Consider the following 20,665-nt stretch of genomic DNA (forward strand, 5'->3'; position numbering starts at 1 on the left):
CTGGTAATTTAGTAACCAAAATCAGTGGAGTTATGTACAAGCCCACTGTAACCTTTTTTAAATCTAAAGTTGAATGACCTCTCCTATAATAAAATGACGGCAAAGCTGCATATCAGCAAAAATCCACAACGTGATTCTTTGACTTGTTTTATTATTATTTTAGTATATAATAGTTTATTAATAGTGACTTCTTTAAATTCCAACAGACTTTTAATGAATTTTTCAATTCCTAAAGAAAAGTTTTTGATTTCAAAACTGAAGCTTCAACTTTTTGCAATACGTCATTTCTCAAAGACGTGACGAGGACAGTTTGTCCACACTGATTATGATATGAAAGGGGAATCAACGTTAACTTACTGAATAAAAGATGTATATTGTTCTTAAATCCCAAAACTAAAGCATTACTTGTAAATGCCAGAGAGCTAAGTCCGAAAACAAGCTAAGTCGGAAGTCCAGGCAACAGAACTTCATAATGTTTTTACAGACTGACTTGATGCAAAAAGAGCCCATATCTTGATTGACAATCTCAACCGTATGTACAAAGTCCGCTCACAACTTACATTGCAATTTAATGTTGAAGCTCTTATGCAAAAAGAAAAAGTTAATTATAAATATCCTTACAACTACCTTGTTCCAAGACCGTATAAATTAAAAATAAGAAAAAATACTTTAAGGATATCTTTTTAAAAGTATAAACAAAAGAGCAGTACTAAAGCCAAAGACGAGCCAGAATCAAGTTACCTAATAAGTCAAACTGAAAACAAGCAAAAATTGCTATGCATAAATTAATGAAACCTAAACAAACAGAAATTAAAATGTGTAATCAAATAACACATAAATTGAACAGAAATTGCCCCAAATAAGAATTCCCCCTCCTCTCAATAAGCTCTAAAAGCGAGAGTGTTGATTGCTCTTTACTGAAAACAATAAGTATTTTTTATATGTGTCTCTTTTGTAATAACTAAAAAACAAAACAAGAACAAAAATCCCAGTATGAATAAAGTTTATGGAAACAACAAATACTTTCTTAGAATAGATACATTTGTGAATATAGATTTAGCTTTACTATTTTACAAGAAATATTCGTCAGTACTGTTTTTCTCTTATTTTATTTTATTGAAAAATATGGAAAATTAAATCAAAAATAAAACTTATATAACGTCAAATCTGAAGCGGCACGTTTATTTTTCAGTGGTAATTAAACTGCACTGAAAGCAATAAACATTTTTTTTTTTTTATCACAACCATAACAAAGCACACCAAAGTCAAAATACTAATCAACTTTACAGAAAGTAACAAAAAATTTCTTAGAATAAATTAATTTACGAAGAATTTAGTGACACTATCTCAAACACACCAATTTTTCAGCGCAAGTTTCATGTTTAGTTCCATTTCATTCAGAAATATTGGAATTTAAACTTGAATAAAAGTTTTGATACGTCAATTAGCAATTAGAGTCAACCTGTTCAGTTTTTTGTGAAGTGTAACTGACGCTGTTGCCTTTAAGGGGTTTGATTTGGCAATTCTTATTTATGACACCTTCTGTTCGTCCTAAGTTAAAACTGATTATTCATATTAGTTTATGTTTGTTATAGATTTCGTTTATTGAATCATTATCATTTCTGTTCGTTTTAAGTAGACTTAATATGCAACTTTCTTTTCGCTCGTTTTGGGTTTTAAAATCACCCTTTCCTTTTCTTGGAAACTACTTTATGAAAAAATTTTAAACTAAGTCCAAATAAGAGATACACATGAGATTATAAATCAGTTTTTCGGTTTTTAAACAAGGAAATCACTCATTTTCAGTACTTAAGAAATCGTTGACTTTCTGCAATTCTTTTCTTTCTGCCAGTTTTTACACTATTTTTATACTATTTATATATACCATTTCATCTATGCTTTTCATATTATGTACTATACTATCACTACCCTATAGTATATTATAGTATACTGTTTAGTATATTATATACTATGTTATACTATTTTTACACTAGGTTATATTTCTATTCTATTTTTTTATGCTACTCACATCTGATGTTCCCAGTATTTATTTATTTATTTCCCTCAAAATAAACGATTATAAACGTCAATAAAATTAAGTTACAATTTTACGTTATTACATACTCTCATAGAGTTGCAAATTTGGTAAAGACAGAAATAAAAGTCTCCTTCGTTCACATACGCTATTGAGACCGCAGTTAAAATCACACAAAATAAGTTAAGTAAACTTGAATCTAATGAGGCAATGCAAACACAAAGTTTATGTCAAGATAACACAAACACATTAAGTAGCTCCATAGGAGGCTTAGACCAAGTAGGACCTTGTCCCAGTGGGGCCCATAATAGAAACTGGGAAACCCTCCCCTGGGGGTCATAATTTCAGGTGGAGGAGGAAGAAGGCCCCTCAAATGTACACTCAGCAGGGCCAACTGCCGTGTTCACGCGTCAGATGAGTTACAAACCTTCTCCCAGTAATGGGTTAAATTGCATGGTGAAGCAGAACACCATCGTGGGAGGATCCTCTATAGGAGGACAACTGCGGCAGGGCGTAAGATCCAGATTTATGGACAACGGCCTCTGTAAAGGGTTGCCTCGACCCTTTCGGGGTACCTGCAAGACTGGGAAACTTGCGGTCAATTTTTCCCACTTGAGGAGTGGCGCCCCTCGAGGAAATTATAGCCTAGTAAACAACACAGCACTCGTACGGGATTCTGATTACTGGATAATTTTCTGGGCTTGGTTTGTTTTGATGGGCGTTTTCGGGCTGAAAAACCTCTTCCTAGCTAATTTATCTACTATGGGCTGCCTCCCCGTACTAGCATAATATTTGTAGGCATGAATATATAATGAGTCGGAGGTAATAGGCTTGGGACTGTCTGTGCAGGATTTCGACTCTTGTTGATAGAAGAGTATCGCCAAGTGCTGAAAACCATGTTGTGACCAAGATGGGCCCAGGATTGCACAAAGCCTCCAACTTACTGGAGGTCCCAGGGACTTCTTGCTGTCCGGTTCTAAGCCGGCTTAAGCGCTTCGGTGTAGACTTGAGAAGATATGTTGGTCCCCATCCTGCACTGGTATCCGGGATCACTGCTTTTCTTGAGGCCAAAATAATTTCAAAGATTTAAAGAACATGAAAATTGGAACTTAGAATGTTACGACGTTAAAAAATGACTATCGCATCGACATTTTGACTGACGAATTCAGACGGTTTGAACTGGATTTATTAGGAGTTTCAGAAACTCATATCCCAGGGGTAGGAAGCATGAAATTAGGTGACATAGAATTTGTTTACTCAGGAAGGAAGGATGGGGTACATAGACAGGGAGTAGGGCTCATGATGAATAAGGAAGCTGCTAAGTCTTGTTTAGGCTGGGAAGGTATTAATAATAGAATACTAATTGCTCATTTTATGACTAAAAAGTTTAGGGTATCAGTTATAGTAGTATATGCCCCCATTGAACCAACTGATGGAGATACTAGTGACTCAGATGAATTTTACTTACAGTTACAGGAGCAAATAGACAGGGTACCAAGTAGAAATATGGTGTTTTTGCTAGGAGATTTTAATGCCCAGGTTGGTAGAAATAGGGATAGATGGTATCCTAGCATAGGTAAATTTGGTGTAGGAAAAGAAAACAGTTATGGCTATAGGCTTTTGCAATTTTGTAGGTATAACAACCTAGTTATAACCAATACGGTGTTTGGTCACAAAATGGCCCATAAGGTGACATGGTATTCACGTGATGGTAAGACAGCAAACCTTATTGATTATGTTATTGTAAACAGAAGACTAGCAGGATCAATACAAGATACTAGGGTGTATAGGAGTGCCGTTATTGATGTTAAAAGTAAAGATCACCATCTAGTAGTGTCTAAGGTTAATTTAAAGCTGAAATTTCGGAAGAGTAACTCCCTCCCGGAAAGTTATGATGTTGGTAGACTTCAGGATGAAAATTTGAGAAAAAAATTCCAGGAACAGTTGAGTACTAAACTTGAGGGTTTAAAATTTGACAATGTGGAAGATGGATGGAATAATTGCTGATGGAATTGCTGATGGTGTCCTAGGGAAGAGTGCTAAGACAGCAACTAGGAATATTAGTGAAAAAGCTTTAGGTTTAATAGAGAGTAGAAGGGGTTTGTATAAGAATTATCTGAGCGATAGGTCGTATGAAAACAAAAGGAATGTAAAGAAAGTGGAGAAAGCATTAAAATATGAACTAAGGAGATGTGAAATGGAGGCGATGGATAAAATTGCTGAGGATCTGGAAGATGCGGCTAGACGGCATAATAGTAAAATATTATACTGGCATGTTAATAAATTGAAAGGGAGTAGCCGATCCGGACTAGTCCCAGTTAAAGATAGAAATGGGGCCACAATTAGTGATAAGGAAAAAGTTAAAGAAAGATGGATGGAACATTTTGAGAATGTGCTAAACCGAGATACAGTTGCAGGAAAAGATATAGATGAAAATGAAAAAGTTTGTGATACCTTGGATGTGAAGGAATATTTGTTTAGTGAGGAAGAATCAGCGACAGTACTAAAAGGATTAAAAAATAATAAGGCTCCAGGTGCTAATAGTGTGATGAATGAGTATCTTAAATATGGTGGCTCTGAGGTTAGGAATAAGCTACTGAAGATTATGGATTTTTGAAAAAGGGGAAGTACCCAATGATTTTAGGAAAACCTTAATTAAACCACTGTATAAGAAAGGTGACAAAAGTGAATGTCGTAATTATCGAGGAATTAGTCTGGTCTCTGTAGGTAGCAAATTACTGAGTAATATTATACTTTTTAGACTGAGACATGCTGTAGACAAAGTTTTAAGGGAAGAACAATGCGGTTTTAGAAAAGGTAGAGGATGTGTCGACCATGTTTTAACTCTTAGGTTAATAATTGAGAAGTCCCTTCGTTGTCAAACACCTTTGGTCCTTAGTTTTATCGATTATGAGCAAGCTTTCGATTCTGTTAATAGAACAGCGTTAACAAAGGTCTTATCGTTATATGGTATACCAGAAAAATACATTAAAGTGATTTGCGCTATGTACGAGAACAATACTGCTGCGGTTAAGGTAGGAAATGAGGTTAGCAACTGGTTTTGTATTAAATCAGGAGTTAAGCAGGGTTGTGTTCTATCCCCCTTTACATGGATCATTTTGATGGACTTCGTCTTAAGGAGCACAGGAAAGGCAATTGGAGACCATGGAATCAAATGGGGAGGAAGAACGCTCCTGGACTTAGATTATGCTGATGATTTAAGCATATTAGATGAAAGTGTGAGCAAAATGAATGAATTTTTAGAGGTTCTACGAGTTCAGGGTGCTAAAATAGGCTTGAAAATTAATGTTAAGAAGACTAAGTCACTAAGGCTAGGAATAAGTGAAGATGAACAGGTGACCTTAGGTAACGAAAAGATTGATCAGGTTGGGAGCTTCAATTACCTTGGTAGTATTATTAGTAAAGATGGTGGGAGCAGTGAAGATGTTAAAAGTAGAATAGCTAAAGCTCAGGGTGTTTTTTTTCACAGTTAAAAAAAGTTTGGAAGAATAGAAAGATAAGCCTACAAACCAAGATTAGAATACTGGAAGCTACAGTGATGACAGTGGTCAAATATGGCTCTGAAGCATGGACACTCCGAAAAGCAGATGAAAATTTACTAGATGTTTTCCAGAGAAATTGCCTACGGATTGTTCTGGGTACCCGGCTGACTGACCGTATTTCAAACAGTAGGTTGTACGAAAAGTGTGGTTCAATCCCGCTTTCTGGGGCTATAATGAAAGAAATGTTGAGATGGCTAGGCTTCATCCGTTCTACGGATGAAGGATGACAGATTACCGAAGATTGTCCTTTTTGGCCAACCGTCTGGGGCTACACGGAAAACAGGTCGTCCTTGTCTGGGTTGGGAGGATGTCATAAATAAGGATTTAAAGGAAATGGGAACTTCCTGGGAGGGTGTAAAGAGGGAGGCTTTAAATAGATTAGGTTGGAGGAGGAGCGTGCGTGGCTGTGTTGGCCTCAGGCGGCTTGGTGCTGCAGTGAGTTATTAGTAGTAGTAGTAGTATTATGATAATCAGTGCGCATTAAGCAATTAACCAAAACAATCAAAAAGTTACATCCAAGAAAAGATTCATCGGCATAAGATAAAATAGCACTGAATATTTCCAGGAAAGATGTAGCACTGCTACCCACTAGATAACCCAACTAGGCCTCGCATGAATATAAATACATTATACGGGCTTTTAAGGTAGCTTAAGATACTAAAAGATTGGTCCAGATACTGATGCTGTTGTAAGCATAACATTGAGTTACTTTCAGAAACAAATTCAATAAGCACTCTAGATTTGCCAGTAGCTCCAGTTGAATGAAAGGACGTAATCATAAAAAGTATATTCATTTAAGAACCATTTTCATAGCAGGTCAATTGAAATGGCAAGGCGGGTGCTTATTCAAGTTGCAGTTTGCACATCAAACTGGACACAGAAAATCCTTCGGTGATCTATGATTCCACTACAACGAGCAAACTTCAGAGTAGCAGAATCACAAATCTGTTCAGTGTGAAAGATACTTTGACAAGCAAAACGTAGCCTTGGAAGCACCTTGTCTTCACAGCTCTCAAGATCTTGTAACCAAACTTAATCCTAAGGACGATCTAATACTTGAGAAATTCTTAAGATCCGAAGGACACAGTTACTTTTCTCCACCTTCCAAGGCACTTTAACTCTAAAGTCCAGGGCAAAGTGGCTACTAGAGCCTAGATATCGAATCCATTATTTATACCACGGATCATTCCGCAAAAAATCAGCTTTACACATCAACTGCTCACACAATCAAGGAAGAAAAATCTTTAGATCAAAAGAAAACTTTATTCCCAGCTCAGCTGCCACAACGAGAAAGAGGAAAACATCTGTGTCTTTTGTTTCCTTCATACAGCCCAAGTCAAATTTGTCCAACTTATTTTCCCTGGACACAGGGTTTCAAACTGAAACATCTGGACTCTTGATGGTTGAGCATATCATTTTCAAGATCTCTCTGAAGGAGGTGATGTGTTTGAAGAATTCACGAGAGTGGCATCATCCTATCTTCCCACATTCCTAAAAAAAAAAAAAATCCCTGGACTTACCGCATATCCATTTACAGCAGCTATGACAGGCTTTTTGCAACTAGAAACTCGATTCCAATGATTTAAAAAATTTCCTGAATAGCATTCTTCAAATCTTCTGTCCTTCATTTCCTTTATATCGGCTCCTATAAGAAACAATACCTTATACTGAAATATATAGATCAAGTGTCTTGCTTTGATTTTTTTTTTCGCGCAAGTTGTTGGATTTGGAAACAAAAAGTGAGAATATTTTACTTGAGCTGAGTGTGTATTTTGACAAAACAGGCCAATTAAAGTCACGATTGAAGGGACTTTGCCGGTGAAAATATAAATATTGTACGCGGTGTACGGTAAAGTCTGTGGTAGAAGTTTTGTACGCTACGGTCACTGTGCTAAAAATAATAGAACCACGTCCTATTTTCTGTGCTAAAATTGCACACTGGCTATTCGTGGTTAATAGCCAGCCACATTTGTTGTTACGTGCCTGTGTAGAAAAAAAAAATGAAAACTTTAACACTTATTTGGGCAAATATGAGCTCTTGGAATGGAATAGCCTTCAGGTTTTGTATATTTTCATTGAGATTGCACAAACGAGTTAGTAACTTTTTTAGAAGTTCGTAAGGCGCTGGAACAGCAAAGACGCTGTCAGGCAGGAGTATAGCTCCAGCACTTTAACTTGTGGGTGGAGTGGGAACAAGAGGGGCATCCGGAGTGTAAAGGGGCGAGTGCTATATAAGAGTTTTTCTGCAATTTTTTTTTTTTTGGGGGGGGGGCACTGCTGTCAGGACAGCCTTAGATACCTTTGGGTGAATAATCCAAAGTAGGCAGAACTTTGTCCAAGGTTACATTTTTCTTTATCTCAGTACAGTAGCTTTTGTACAGGTGCACCCTACCCGCGCCCGTCCAAAAAAAAGAAGAAAAAACGTTTTTTATAAAAGAGGTATTTTGCTGGGATATCTTCATGTGAATCCACTGCTGAAGCATATCAGCAGCCTCCAACAGAGCTATTTCAATAAACCAGCTAAAGTATTGTTTGTTCAAATGGTTTACGCATTGTTCCACTGTCAGTCTTTTTTCTATTGTCTTGGGCTCCTGACTCTGCTCGTGTAGTAAGTTGTACGTCTCATTCCATTATGAGAATAATCTAGATCTCATTATTCTTATTGAACTTGGATTATCAATAACTACAAAATAAACCCTTTTGCCAATAGTATTACCGCAAGTCGCCTATTAATCACCGTTTCTTTATCCATCATATACAAATTATATGAATAAGCAGCTATTGTGAGTTGGGGCTGTGGGGGAGGATCCTCCTCAGCATTACGATAGTATTGATTATTATATTAAAACAAGAATAATTTGAGTAAAAAGATTCAATTTTGTTTCAAGCATCCGTGCTCGATTCGGGTCCGTCTGAGGAAAGGAGCATTTCCTTAAAAAAAAATAAAAAAACAAACAACACGAAAGAATGCTCAACACAAAGTGTGATAAAAAGTGTGACAAAGTGTGTGAACAAAGTGAAAAATGTGATAAAAAGTTTAAATTTTTCTAATCACTATTTCTTTGAGAATAAAAGCATGGATATTTATTTGCATTTGTTTTAAATGCAAATCATAAGCGAATTGACAAAATTGTACCGTCCCAATCGAATGCATATCCAAGCAAAAAAAGATCTTGTTCTACTCCTAGCAAAACTAAACATTGATACACAGCAATATGAAAATTAAAACAACAAAGCAGCATATTTCAATAATTCAGTGGAATGTCAGATCACTCTCAGAAAATAAGCTAAATGAACTTTTATCTTTTATGAATACTAATTCCATTGATATTGCTTGCTTTCAGGAAACCCATCTGACTAATAACCAACAAATAATGTCTCCAGGATATACAATCCTGAGAAAGGATATGTCTTCACAGAGAAAAGGAAGAGGCGTAGCTATAATTTTAAATAATAATATTAAATTTTGTGGTATGGATTTCCCAGATTTCTCAAATGATGTTGATGTTATTGTTATCAATGTCTGGATAAATAATACAAAAACTTAAATATTAAGCCTTTATAACCCTAATGGCCAGACAACAGATGCCATGGATTTTTTCACTTACATAACTAACTACAATATGTTAAAAAACATAATTATCTGCGGGGATTTCAATGCCCACAGTCTTCTGTGGGGGGATAAGCCAGCAAATAAAGCTGGTAAGCTTATTGAAAGATTGATTTCAAATAATGTCGATTTAGCAATTGCTACCCCTCCTAATCTAAATACTTATTTTAACCCCAAAAGTGGTAAATTTTCAACTATTGACCTACAAATTGTGTCAATAAATATACTGAATAAAATTTATATAAAGAAAATTAAAAATGTATGCACTGACCATTTTGCAATAGTTTCCTCTTTAAATGAACCAGCTAATATTCTCCCACATATCCCTAAATATGTCAACACTAAAGCAAATTAGACCGTGTTTAAAAATAAGCTTAATGATGAAATTCTAAGCTTCACTCAGAATTCACACACCTCAGTCGCAACAGCTGACACACATGCGGAAGTTATGACATCTATACTAACTAATACAGCTAATTATGCTATCCCCAAAACATCACCTAAGAAAACAATCCCTAAACACACCCCTAAAGCTTGGTGGACTAAAGATTGCCAAATTATGTGGAGAATAAAAAATGCAACCAGGAGAGCATACCTAAAAACCATCCCCTGCTACATATTTAAGAAAATTACAAGCAGAGGCTAATCTCAAGAGAACAATAATTAATGCTAAATATAATCACTGGAATAATTTTGCAAATAATCTTTCCAGAGAAACATCTGAGCAAAGCACACATAGACTTATAAGCAAAATCTGTGGTAAAAAACATCCCCCAACCTTCTGTATGAACTAGTACATGAGAATACCTTCTGTATGAACTAGTACATGAGAATACCCACTATGACAATGACATTGATAAGACAAAATTATTTGCCACCCTTTCCTCAAAAAAGCTAACATCTAAAAATAAAAATATCACTACTCAAATCTTGACAAATCCTATTTACCAGCCCCGACCAGGTTCTTTGTATATAAACCATCCCTTCTCAACATATGAACTGAATAATGCAATACAACATATCAAGGCCAACGCTACAAGTAGCTATGATAATATACACCCTATATGGATAAAGAATCTTACATCCTACATCCACATTCCCTAATTGAAGCTACATCCACATTCCCTAATATCTGGAAATGTTCATCTCTCCTACCAATTTTAAAGAAAAAGAAACCTAAACACGACCCTGAGTCATATAGACCTATAATGATTACCCCAGTGCTGGGAAAAGTAATGGAGAAAATGATTTACCATCGGCTACTATGGTTTGTTGAGAAGAATAATCTGATACCTCATACTCAAACTGGCTTCAGGAAACACCACTCATCAACAGATGCTTTCATAGTGTTAACAAATGCAATAAATGAATCCCTAACAAAAAATAATGTCCTAACTGCTGCATTCCTAGACTTTGAATGAGCATATGATAATGGTGACCACCAGATTCTTTTAGTTAAACTTGCAAATCTTGGACTACCCCCCAAACTTGTATCCTTCATATAATCCCTTCATAGAAAACTGAAGTTTCATTGTTTGTGTAGGTTCAGCCTCTTCACCCAAAACTTAAATAACCAAAGGCCTTCCACAGGTTGCAGTCCTGAGCTGCCTCCTCTTTTCACTATTTCTCTGGGACACGAACCTCCCACATACCAATCTACAGTGTGCTGATGATCTGATATGATGGGCAACTGGCAACACCTTTGATATTGCACATTCAAAGTTGCAAAATGCACTTTTCCAATTTGAAAAGTTTTCTCAAAAGTCCATTTTACCTACTACACCCACAAAGTCAAAAATTATCCAATTCCACCATAAGCGAAATCATTCTAATGCAAGGCTAACACTAAATGGAATACTTATTCCAGAGGACAATCAAATTAATTATCTAGGGCTCTTACTTGACCAAAAACTAAACTTCCACCTTCACATTACAAACACAATAAAAAAATGCTATAGCAAAATAAGAATAATTAAAAGGCTACTAGCCACACCTTGGGGCTGTAATGAAAAAACACTACTCCAATTTTATAAATCATTTATGAGACCCCATATTGATTATGGCCTCATAGTTTAAGGTGCTTGTGCTAAGACCCATATGCAAAAAAATCAAAACGACTCGAAATGATATAATCCGTCTTATATTTGGTCTTAGGAAACCAACAAATACTAAGTTTCTGCTTACTGAAAGTGGACTATCACCAATAAATGAAAGAAGAAGATCTCTACTAATTAAATACCTTACAAAAATTGAAGCCAGTGATTCTCATACCCTGCATAACTGGTTAAGAAATCCATCTAAGTTTAGAGGCGTTGCAAATGAATATTCAAATATCCAGAAGAAGTTCCCAGTTTCAGTAAAATCTATTGCATCCACATTCCCCCAACCCCCCCCCCCCCCCTTGGAGTTGGTCAATCCCCATAATAAAGACTGACTTCTCAAAGTGGACCAAAGAACTTACCCCATTGCTTTTATTCAGAAAAATTTGCCGAGCTAATATATAAAAACCATTTCCAAATTTTTGTAGACGGGTCCAAAACGAATGAGAAAGTGGCAAGCGGAGCGTTTTTTCCCAACCCATAATACAGTTTTAGGCGAGAGATTACACGATAATGCATCTGTAATGTCTGCCGAGCTAAATGCCATAATCATGGCATTAGATTTCCTCATGGTTAATGAATATATGAATGTTAATATTAAAAATATTATAATATATTCTGACTCTTTGTCAAGCCTTGAGCTGCTTTCTTCAGCTTCTCAATATAAGATGGATATTGAAACATTTCTTTGTCTTAGGATTATTGATATTCTTGCTTCAAAAGGTATTTTAACTCATCTTGAGTACATTCCAAGTAATGCTTTAAATATTGACCAGCCAAGTGGGAGACCAATCCCCATTAGAGATATTTACCGCTGGAGACTTACAGAGGTACTGATAAATAATAAGAATCCAACCCTATCACCTTTCCCCAGTAAGCACCTTTCCAAGATCTATCATAGAATTAGGTCAGGTTCAACTGGGCTAAATTTTCAGGCATTTTCATATCAGATCCCTAATTCAAACGGTGAAGTTCCCTCGTCCCCCCTTTGCAGGTCATGTAATCTTAAAAATGAAACAATAGATCATTGCCTATTTGAATGTAATATACTGACGTCTGCACAGTATATCCTGCGATGTAAAATGTTAGAATGCTTCAAACGCCACAAAATTCCACTAACAGCAAAGAGTCTTGCTGACCATACTTGCACACAGAGCACAGAGCTCAATATATATTCTCTTATAATTCAACTGCTAGTATCAAAAGATATACTACAAGAAATCTGAGCAGATACAAATTATATAAGACAAACCAGCTCCATAGCTCTGTCCATCTCACAGAGTGAGTCAAAAGGAAAAGGGCTGAATAGTATTGACTGAAAAGCCCCCGCCTGCTGAAGAAGAAGAAATAAAAAAAATTAGTTCGAACGTTTGGAAGAGGAATCGGTAAACAAGACAATTTGCTAAACTTGTTACACCGTGGCTACTTTCCAAATGGCTATATTTGTTGCACTCTAAAATGCTAGCAGTAAACCAATAGTCGAATTTTACCATAATAAGACGAGGGGTGGCAACCCTCATTATACACAGGATGATTTCTGATCGTCTTACATTTCAATGCTGCTCATAACTTTCTTTTGAAAAAAATAGTTTCTTTTCAGTTAATCAGCATAAAAAGGAATTTCTTTCAATGTATACATAAATGTCAAAATTTTGCTGTTTAGAATTATCTATTTTTATTGACAGAGGTCTATCTTTATTTACCGTGAACTTTCATGAACTGTTTGACATAGTGATGGTATACTTATATCAAGTTTCAGTCGGTTATGTTGCCAAGAAAAAACAGTTATAAGGCAAAACAATGGGCAGTCTTTGTTGCGGAGGATTCAAATGCTAATATTGAAACAATTCAAAGCAATAATTTGCTTGTGTTGGGTTTAATTTTTAACTTAAAGATTTTGGGAGCAGTTGGAACTATTAACCATTATTTTTCTCATAACTAAGCTGTTTTTTTAGGTTGGCTGTACCAACCTCTGCTGGTACATTATCAAAGAAAGAATTTTGTTTCCAAAGAAGGAAAGGTATCAAAATAATAAGTATTTCAAAAATATAACAAAGCAAAAGTTAATAGATTAACAATTTAACAAGATAATTACAGGCACTAGTTTATTTCCATTCGGTTCAAGCTTAAAGCTTTGGGGTCAAAAACAGACTTTGTGGGGTAATAAAAGGGTAGACACTCGGAACTTACCAAAAACACACAAAAAAACCTACAAGAAATATGTAATTTGAAAAGATACTGGATAATAATAATATATATGCTTAAAATATTTTTGGAGGATAATGTTCAATGTAGATACTCTTCCCAAGATCCTTATCTTAGAACTAAAGTGTCAATCGGTTGGGGAAAAACCCAAGGGTTGGCAACCTTGGCTAATTGTAGCATAGAATGTCGATTTTTCAATCATTACACCTTGAAGAAAGTGAGGGCCTATTTGAGCCATGAGAAAGAAAGGTAGTGCGTAAAAAGAAACAGGAGAGGGTGCTTTCTACAGCAAAATATTCCGAATATACTAATGGAGCAATTAGAGGCACATTCTTATCAGGACATCCTCATTGAATATTTTTCTATAGGCACCTTTAACCTATCCCACGGCTGATTGGTTTTTGCTAAATAATTTAGGATTTACACAATTTTCCATTGCCATTTTTTAATAGAATTTTTTCGTCTGCCATTTTTTAATAGAGGCAGGAGGGGTTTTTCGCAAAAATTTTTAATGGCAAGAACCCTAGAAAATCAATGAAGAAACAAGAACTAAGAGCTCATATGGCGCTTGTGACGACGTCAGAAGAGCCAAGAGCTAAGAGCTCATGTGGTATGAGCTCTAGCAAAATTCTAAGAATCAATAGATTACTTTAAAAGGAAAATCAGAGGCTTATTGCCGTTCGAGATTTAAAATAAGAGCTCTGAGAACACGAGGTCCTTCTAAATATCAAAATTCATTAAGATCCGATCACACACTCGTAAGTTAAAATACCTCAATTTTTCCTCTCCCTTCAGCCCCTCAGATGGTCGAATCGGGGAAAACTAGATATAAGATTCTTCTATATATCGAGTTTCATTAGGATCCGATCACCTATTCGTAAGATACATCGATTTTCACGTTTTCCAAGAATTCTGGTTTCCCCCTCCAACTCTCCCCAATGTCACCAGATCTGGTCCGGATTTAAAATGAGAGTTCTAAAGCACAAGATCCTTCGAAATATCAAATTTAACTAAGATTTGATCACCCGTTCGTAAGTTACAAATACCTCATTTTTTCTAATTTTTCCGAATTACCCCCCCCCCCTCAGCTCCACCAAAGAGAGCGGATCCGGTCCTGTTATGTCAGATACGTATCTTGGACCTGTACTTATCCTTCCAACCAAGTTTCATCCTGATCTCTCTGCTTTAAGCGCTTTCCAGGATTTCCGGTCCCCCACCCCCACCCAATGACACTGGATTCAGTCGGGATTTAAAATAAGAGATCTGACTTACGCGGTCCTTCTAAATATGAAATTTCATTAAGATCCGATCACTCCTTCGTAAGTTAAAAATAACTAATTTTTTCTAAATTTTTAGAATTTTAGAATCCGTTCCGGTTATATCAATCACGTACCTAGGACTTGTATTTATTTTTCCCACCAAGTTTCATCCAGATCCCTCCACTCTAAGCGTTTTCCAAGATTTTAGGTCCCCCCCCCCAACTCCTCCCAATGTCACCAGATCCGGTCGAGATTTAAAATAAGAGCTCTGAGACACGATATCCTTCCAATCATCAAATTTCATTAAGAACCATTCACCCCTTTGTAAGTTAAAAATACCTCACTTTTTCTAATTTAACCGTCCCCCCACTACCCCTCAGATCGTCGAATCGGGGAACGACAATTTTCAATTTAATCTGGTCTGGTTCCTGATACACCTGCCAAATTTCACCGTCCTAGCTTACCTGGAACTGCCTAAAGTAGCAAAACCGGGACAGACAGACCGACAGAATTTGCGATCGCTATATGTCACTTGGTAGATACCAAGTGCCATAAAAGGCAATTTCGATCCAATTTTAACCAAAATATGCTATTTTTTATGCAAAGCATTTTTCGTCTTTTAGCTAAATAATGTCTAGAGTGCAACGCTAAATGGGATTAGATTAATAAAAAGAGTAATAAATATTTGTATTTTATGCCTTACATCAAACACTTTTTTGTGTTAACTAAACAATGTTTAGATGATAACGTTCAATGGATTTAGATTAATAACATAGACCGATTTCCGAAAAGAAGCAACAAGCATAAGATGCCATTACATCCAACGAAATCTTTGATGCAACAACGTTATCCAAGGAATATTGCTAGATGGCGTTAACGTCCTTTAACCCACTAAATGGGTATCCAATCATTAGAGCTAAAATTTTGCTGATCTTTCACATTTTTTCAAATAGGTAAATAAAAAAAATGACGAATAAGAAAATTACCAGCAGCAAAAGCCCTTTCACTTCCTGTGATAACAATGGCGCCGATTCCGGAGTCATTCTCCATTGAATCCAAAGCATTACTCACTTCTTTCATTAAACCGTCACAGAGGGCGTTAAATGCTTTGGGCCTATTTAGAGTTATCAATGCTACATTTTGCTTCTCACCTTTTCTTTCGACGAGAATATGTTCATAACCTAAAAAATAAGAATGTTTAGATTGTAAATAGAAAAACAAATGAACATTTTAGAGAGAATTTCCAAACACAGTTTAAAACCTAACATTCAAACATTCACTGAATTCAAATGCCATAATAAAAGAAGCTAAACCTCGAGTTTACAAGTCTCCATGATGTTTTCCAGCAGCTTTGACCTGAGGGTCATACTTGCTGATCAAGATGAGTAATTACTTCTTGCCTGAAAAATACTTTTTGTTTATTTTTCGTTTCAAGTTTTCCATGACTTCGTACAAGAAAGTTTCATGAAATTCCAGTTTTCGTTTCAAGAAATGATTTTTATGTACAAGAAATTGCGACGAAACGGATAGGCTAGAGACTGCTTCTTAATGATCATTGTACTTCGAAAATTTCTATTTCCATTATCTATGTGACGGCCTAGGATAATTTCCTGTGGTTGTGGATCGTCCGTGAAACACTCATTAGACAGTTATGATGATAAAACGGGCCAATACAAAGGTTAATAAGAAACTTGCCTCTACCAGCACACACCAAAACCACAGCTGGTAATCCCTACCACAACAAAGCCAGATTCCGATGAAGTCTTCTGTTGGATAATTGCAGTCTATCCCTCACATAGAATGAAACCAGTCTGAACACATGGAAGTCAACTGAAGCTTTGGTTGAATTCATTCAACTGGCCATGTAACTAGGACGATGACGAAAGGTATTAAAATCTCAAACCCCTCTCCCCCTACACTGAAGCAAATCAGGGACAATCCCTAGAAACACATAGTAATAAGGTGAACTCTTGCTTTCCAAGAACTTTTGATGGGACCTGGCATTCCTTTCTGGAAGATGGGCTGAAAACAAAAATTTAGCATCCGTTCCATTCCTCCTACCCATGTAAGTCATACAATCCCTGGATCAAAAATGACAACTAACATGTTAGCTGATACCTTTCATCATGTTTTGTGAAGACTTGAAACATTCTTAAATGGTGTTACGACAAGAATCTAGGAGCACTCTTCCCTAACAGAAGTCGCATCTGAAGCACCCACTGAAATGCATACCGTCAATTAGTTTTGGTTTGGCACTGGCATTTGACCAGTGAGAAGTACATAAACCTAAGTCGCATAAACTTTTGCGGAACCAATCAGGATTACATCACAGCTGAAGCTGCAGCAGATTACAATTGAAGTAGTTATGAACTTACCGTTGAACGGTTACGAGGCCTAATTGGAATCCATCACAGGTAAAATTTTATTTGATACATAATATTAACTGAAGTTAGTAAAAATTTTATATAAAATTCGATTTTAGAGCGGTATGAAATTAAAAAAAGGAAATTTTTTTTTCAACTGGAAGCAAGGAGCAGTGTTAAAACTTGAAACGAACAGAATTTATTACGTATATGAGGGGAGATGCCCCCTCCTCAGTACCGCACTCTTTACGGTAAAATTGTTTAAAACATTAAAAAGGCCTGTTATTATAGTTAAATGACCTTTGTGTTTCAGGAGGCGTTCTGAAATAATTGGGACAATAAGTTAAAATTTAGCGTAAAAAACGAGATACTGAGGAGGGAGCAGCTTTCCTCATATAAGGAATAATGTTTGATCGTTTTTTAAGTTTTATTGCTGCCCCTTACTTTCAGTCGAAAAAGCTTGTTTTTTTCTTATTTGATTTTTGATGGTTTTTCCAATAATGTCAGGAAATCCCCCATTCTCTCCATGGAAAATGCACCGATGGATAATTCCTCGATGGAAAGTTTCTCCTGTGTAAAACCCCTTTCCCAGCCCCTGTACAATTCCATCATCAATGAAAATTACCCCGCTAAAATTCCCAGCGGATGATTCCACAAGAAAATTCTTCTTTGCCTACTTTCATTTGAAAAAAAAGTTTTTTAATTAATTTCTTTTCGTTTTTTAAATCATGCCAAAAATATACTTCTCCGTGGAAATGTTTTCCAATGAATCCTCCCTCATCCAATGGAAGTTTTCTCAAGTAGAAAATTTCCCAAGGCTCGTAGCTTTTAATGGGCAACATTGCACTTGATGAACTCCATATATTTGGAATCAGCATAAAAAGCCAATTCTTTTTAATATATCTATTGTTACCAAAATTCCCTTTCTTAGAGTTTTGGTTACTATTGCGCCAAGGTCACCCCTCACTTACAGTTCATTACCATGAACTGTTTGCAGGGCGTAGCTATAGTATTTTTATTGTGTGGGAAAGAGGGGGTGCTATTAAAGCGGTAGTGAAGAAAAGTAAATATTTGACAAGTACGATACTTGGTGAATTTAAAAATATTATTAAGGACATTATAAACAACAAACACACATTAAACATTCATAACTATAAGTGCTGCGGCTTGGCTTTTTACTAAAATTGTCATCAATGAGCTGCTGCGGACGACAGTATTATAGTGTAAACAAGCTTTCGGGTGGGCGAAGGTGAGTGTCGAATACACTCGGCTTTTTCCAGCCAGATTCACCACTAATGCTGCAGTTCATATCCCCCTCCACTTCCCCCAACCCTCACGTCTAGCACGGGATGCTCAATTTTATAATTGAACAAAGGTTTATTATAACAGCCTCGGGTATTGCGCTTTTCATTTGCTCGTAATTTTGACTCTGTAATTTGTTGTACTAAACTTTTAATATAAGTGATTTATTGAAATATTATTTATGATTTTTATTGAATTAATATTTTTTTGTGGTGTGTGTGTGTGTTCTCCAATTTATATTAATAAATAGCATTGACATCAGCAGGCCACATAAAGCCGAGAAAAAAAAATCATAGGCAGCGCAATAGCGTTGTTTAAGCAAAGATACAAGATAAGTCAAATAATTACCGCAGACTGTGTAACATTATATTGTTAGATATTTCTCTACATTTAAATAGCGACCGTATGTCAAATTTGAAAGTATTCGAAAAATAAAGTTACAACTATTAAATTATCCGCTGGGCATCGTTTGACAAAGAATATCTAGAAATATGAACAATTCTTGGCACCATTGCGGCAAAAACCTTAAATTAAATGAAAATTGCCAGGGATGCCAAAAAGAAGGGGAAATTGACTCCTAAACTTTGAAAACTACCTTTCCCTTTGTATCTTTGTTTAAAAAAAAAGAATTCTATAAAAACTACACAAAAGTTTTTCTTAATTAAATCAAGGTATGAGGGACATACGTTTGGAGAGGGGGTTTACACTGAATGCAAAAATAGCAAGAAGTAAGTATGGTATTACATAGAGAGGCAGTTCTACGTTTATGGGTTAGTGTGTGAATTCGAAGCGTAAGGAATAGGACGTTATCAGCACTTATTAGGCATTTTAATGAGAAATGAGAGAATCAGATTTTCAACTAAATACTGAAAATAAAATATAAAACAATTAAATTATTCTCGGAGCGGATCCCGCTCTACCAGATTACATGATCAAACTACAACCGCTTTGACATATCTAGTTACAGTGCGAATATCATTATAAAAAGCACTTAGTCTTGTCTTTTTTCAATGATTTCTTTTTCATTCTGAAAATTATATTCACTGTATATCTCTCACTCTATATTTTATTCTTCAGTGATTCCATTTCTGCCCAATTTGCAGATGTAGAGGGTGTATTCATTTCCACTTTTCTAAGTCTTAAAACAAGGGAATCTAATCTTGAAATGACTAGATTCAAGTATGTTCAAGTGAAAGATATACGGATCTATATCTCTCACTCTATATCTTATTCTTCAATGATTCCATTTCCGTCTAATTTTCAGATGTAGAAGGTGTATTCATTTCCTGCGCAAAAATGCGCAGAAGCGAACAGGAGTAGGCTGGAAGATAAGAAATAAGTACTTTTTAAGGAAATACTTAAGGGTTTTTAGCCTTTAACAGCTGAGAAAAAGTATCCAGGGTACCTACAATCTCACAAATTTTCTCTGGTTCTAAATTACATTTGATTCAGCTTTCCAGCGGTGTAAATGCATTCTGCTACGGATAAGCTCGCCTGTTACTGTTTTGGATACGAACGTAAAAGAAAAATGGATGTTGGTTTTTAACATTTGAAGTACTTAGTGTATTTATTCTCCCGTCCTGGACTTTCTTTACACACAGATTCCGTATTAGACCTCAGTAGGCTATTTTAGGCTTTTGATAAAAATTAATACACTTCAACAGACTTTATTTCATTATAAAGACAACGTGACTGTTTATGATCTGTATTTCTGTGGACTACCAGGGGATAGTGCTGCTTCTGTTCCAGCTGAGTCTTTATCACGAAGAAAGCATCAGATCTTGACAATCCTTTGAAACAAAAACCAGTGACTGATAAAATTTCCGGTGATGAATGCGTTTAGAATATTAGTACCTCGGCAAACAGAATAACGGTAAATAATGACAAAGTCCTGGAAAGTAGCCTATGGATTTAGCCCAGTCATTAAGGTGCAGATTGGATATGAAGGTTAGGAAATAGAAGCTTTACCGTATCACGAAAAGAATTAGAGATTAGTTTGACCAATTTCTGTCCCAGAACAGTTCTGGTGCTGTTGAAGACACTTAAATTGGTGATTCATGGTTAGACAAGATTGCTTCCAAATTGTCTCGTCTAAATGATAAGTTAAGCCGTTCTGATTCCTTTTACATGCAGGAATACTCACTTCTCACTTAGAGCGTGAATTTTTTTGCAAGGGAATCATAATCAAATTGTGTTTAGTACCAATGCTCGATAGGCTTTCTAATCAGG

General features: G+C 35.9%; 1 protein-coding gene across 6 annotated transcripts in view; it reads right to left on the minus strand.

Moving 5' to 3' along the window:
- LOC136039389 (probable enoyl-CoA hydratase, mitochondrial) overlaps positions 1-20,665 on the minus strand; it is an 82,839-nt gene that overhangs the window by 31,710 nt on the left and 30,464 nt on the right. For all 6 annotated transcript variants that reach the window (XM_065723082.1, XM_065723081.1, XM_065723078.1 and 3 more), the window contains 2 exons: positions 15,758-15,952; positions 7,119-7,243 (listed from right to left, as the gene is read on the minus strand). In XM_065723082.1, the coding sequence (XP_065579154.1) occupies positions 7,119-7,243; positions 15,758-15,952 (320 nt within the window). The remainder of the gene's footprint in view (positions 1-7,118; positions 7,244-15,757; positions 15,953-20,665) is intronic.

The sequence above is a fragment of the Artemia franciscana genome, chromosome 19, assembly GCF_032884065.1.
Source record: "Artemia franciscana chromosome 19, ASM3288406v1, whole genome shotgun sequence".
In the NCBI taxonomy this organism is placed as follows: Eukaryota; Metazoa; Arthropoda; class Branchiopoda; order Anostraca; family Artemiidae; genus Artemia; species Artemia franciscana.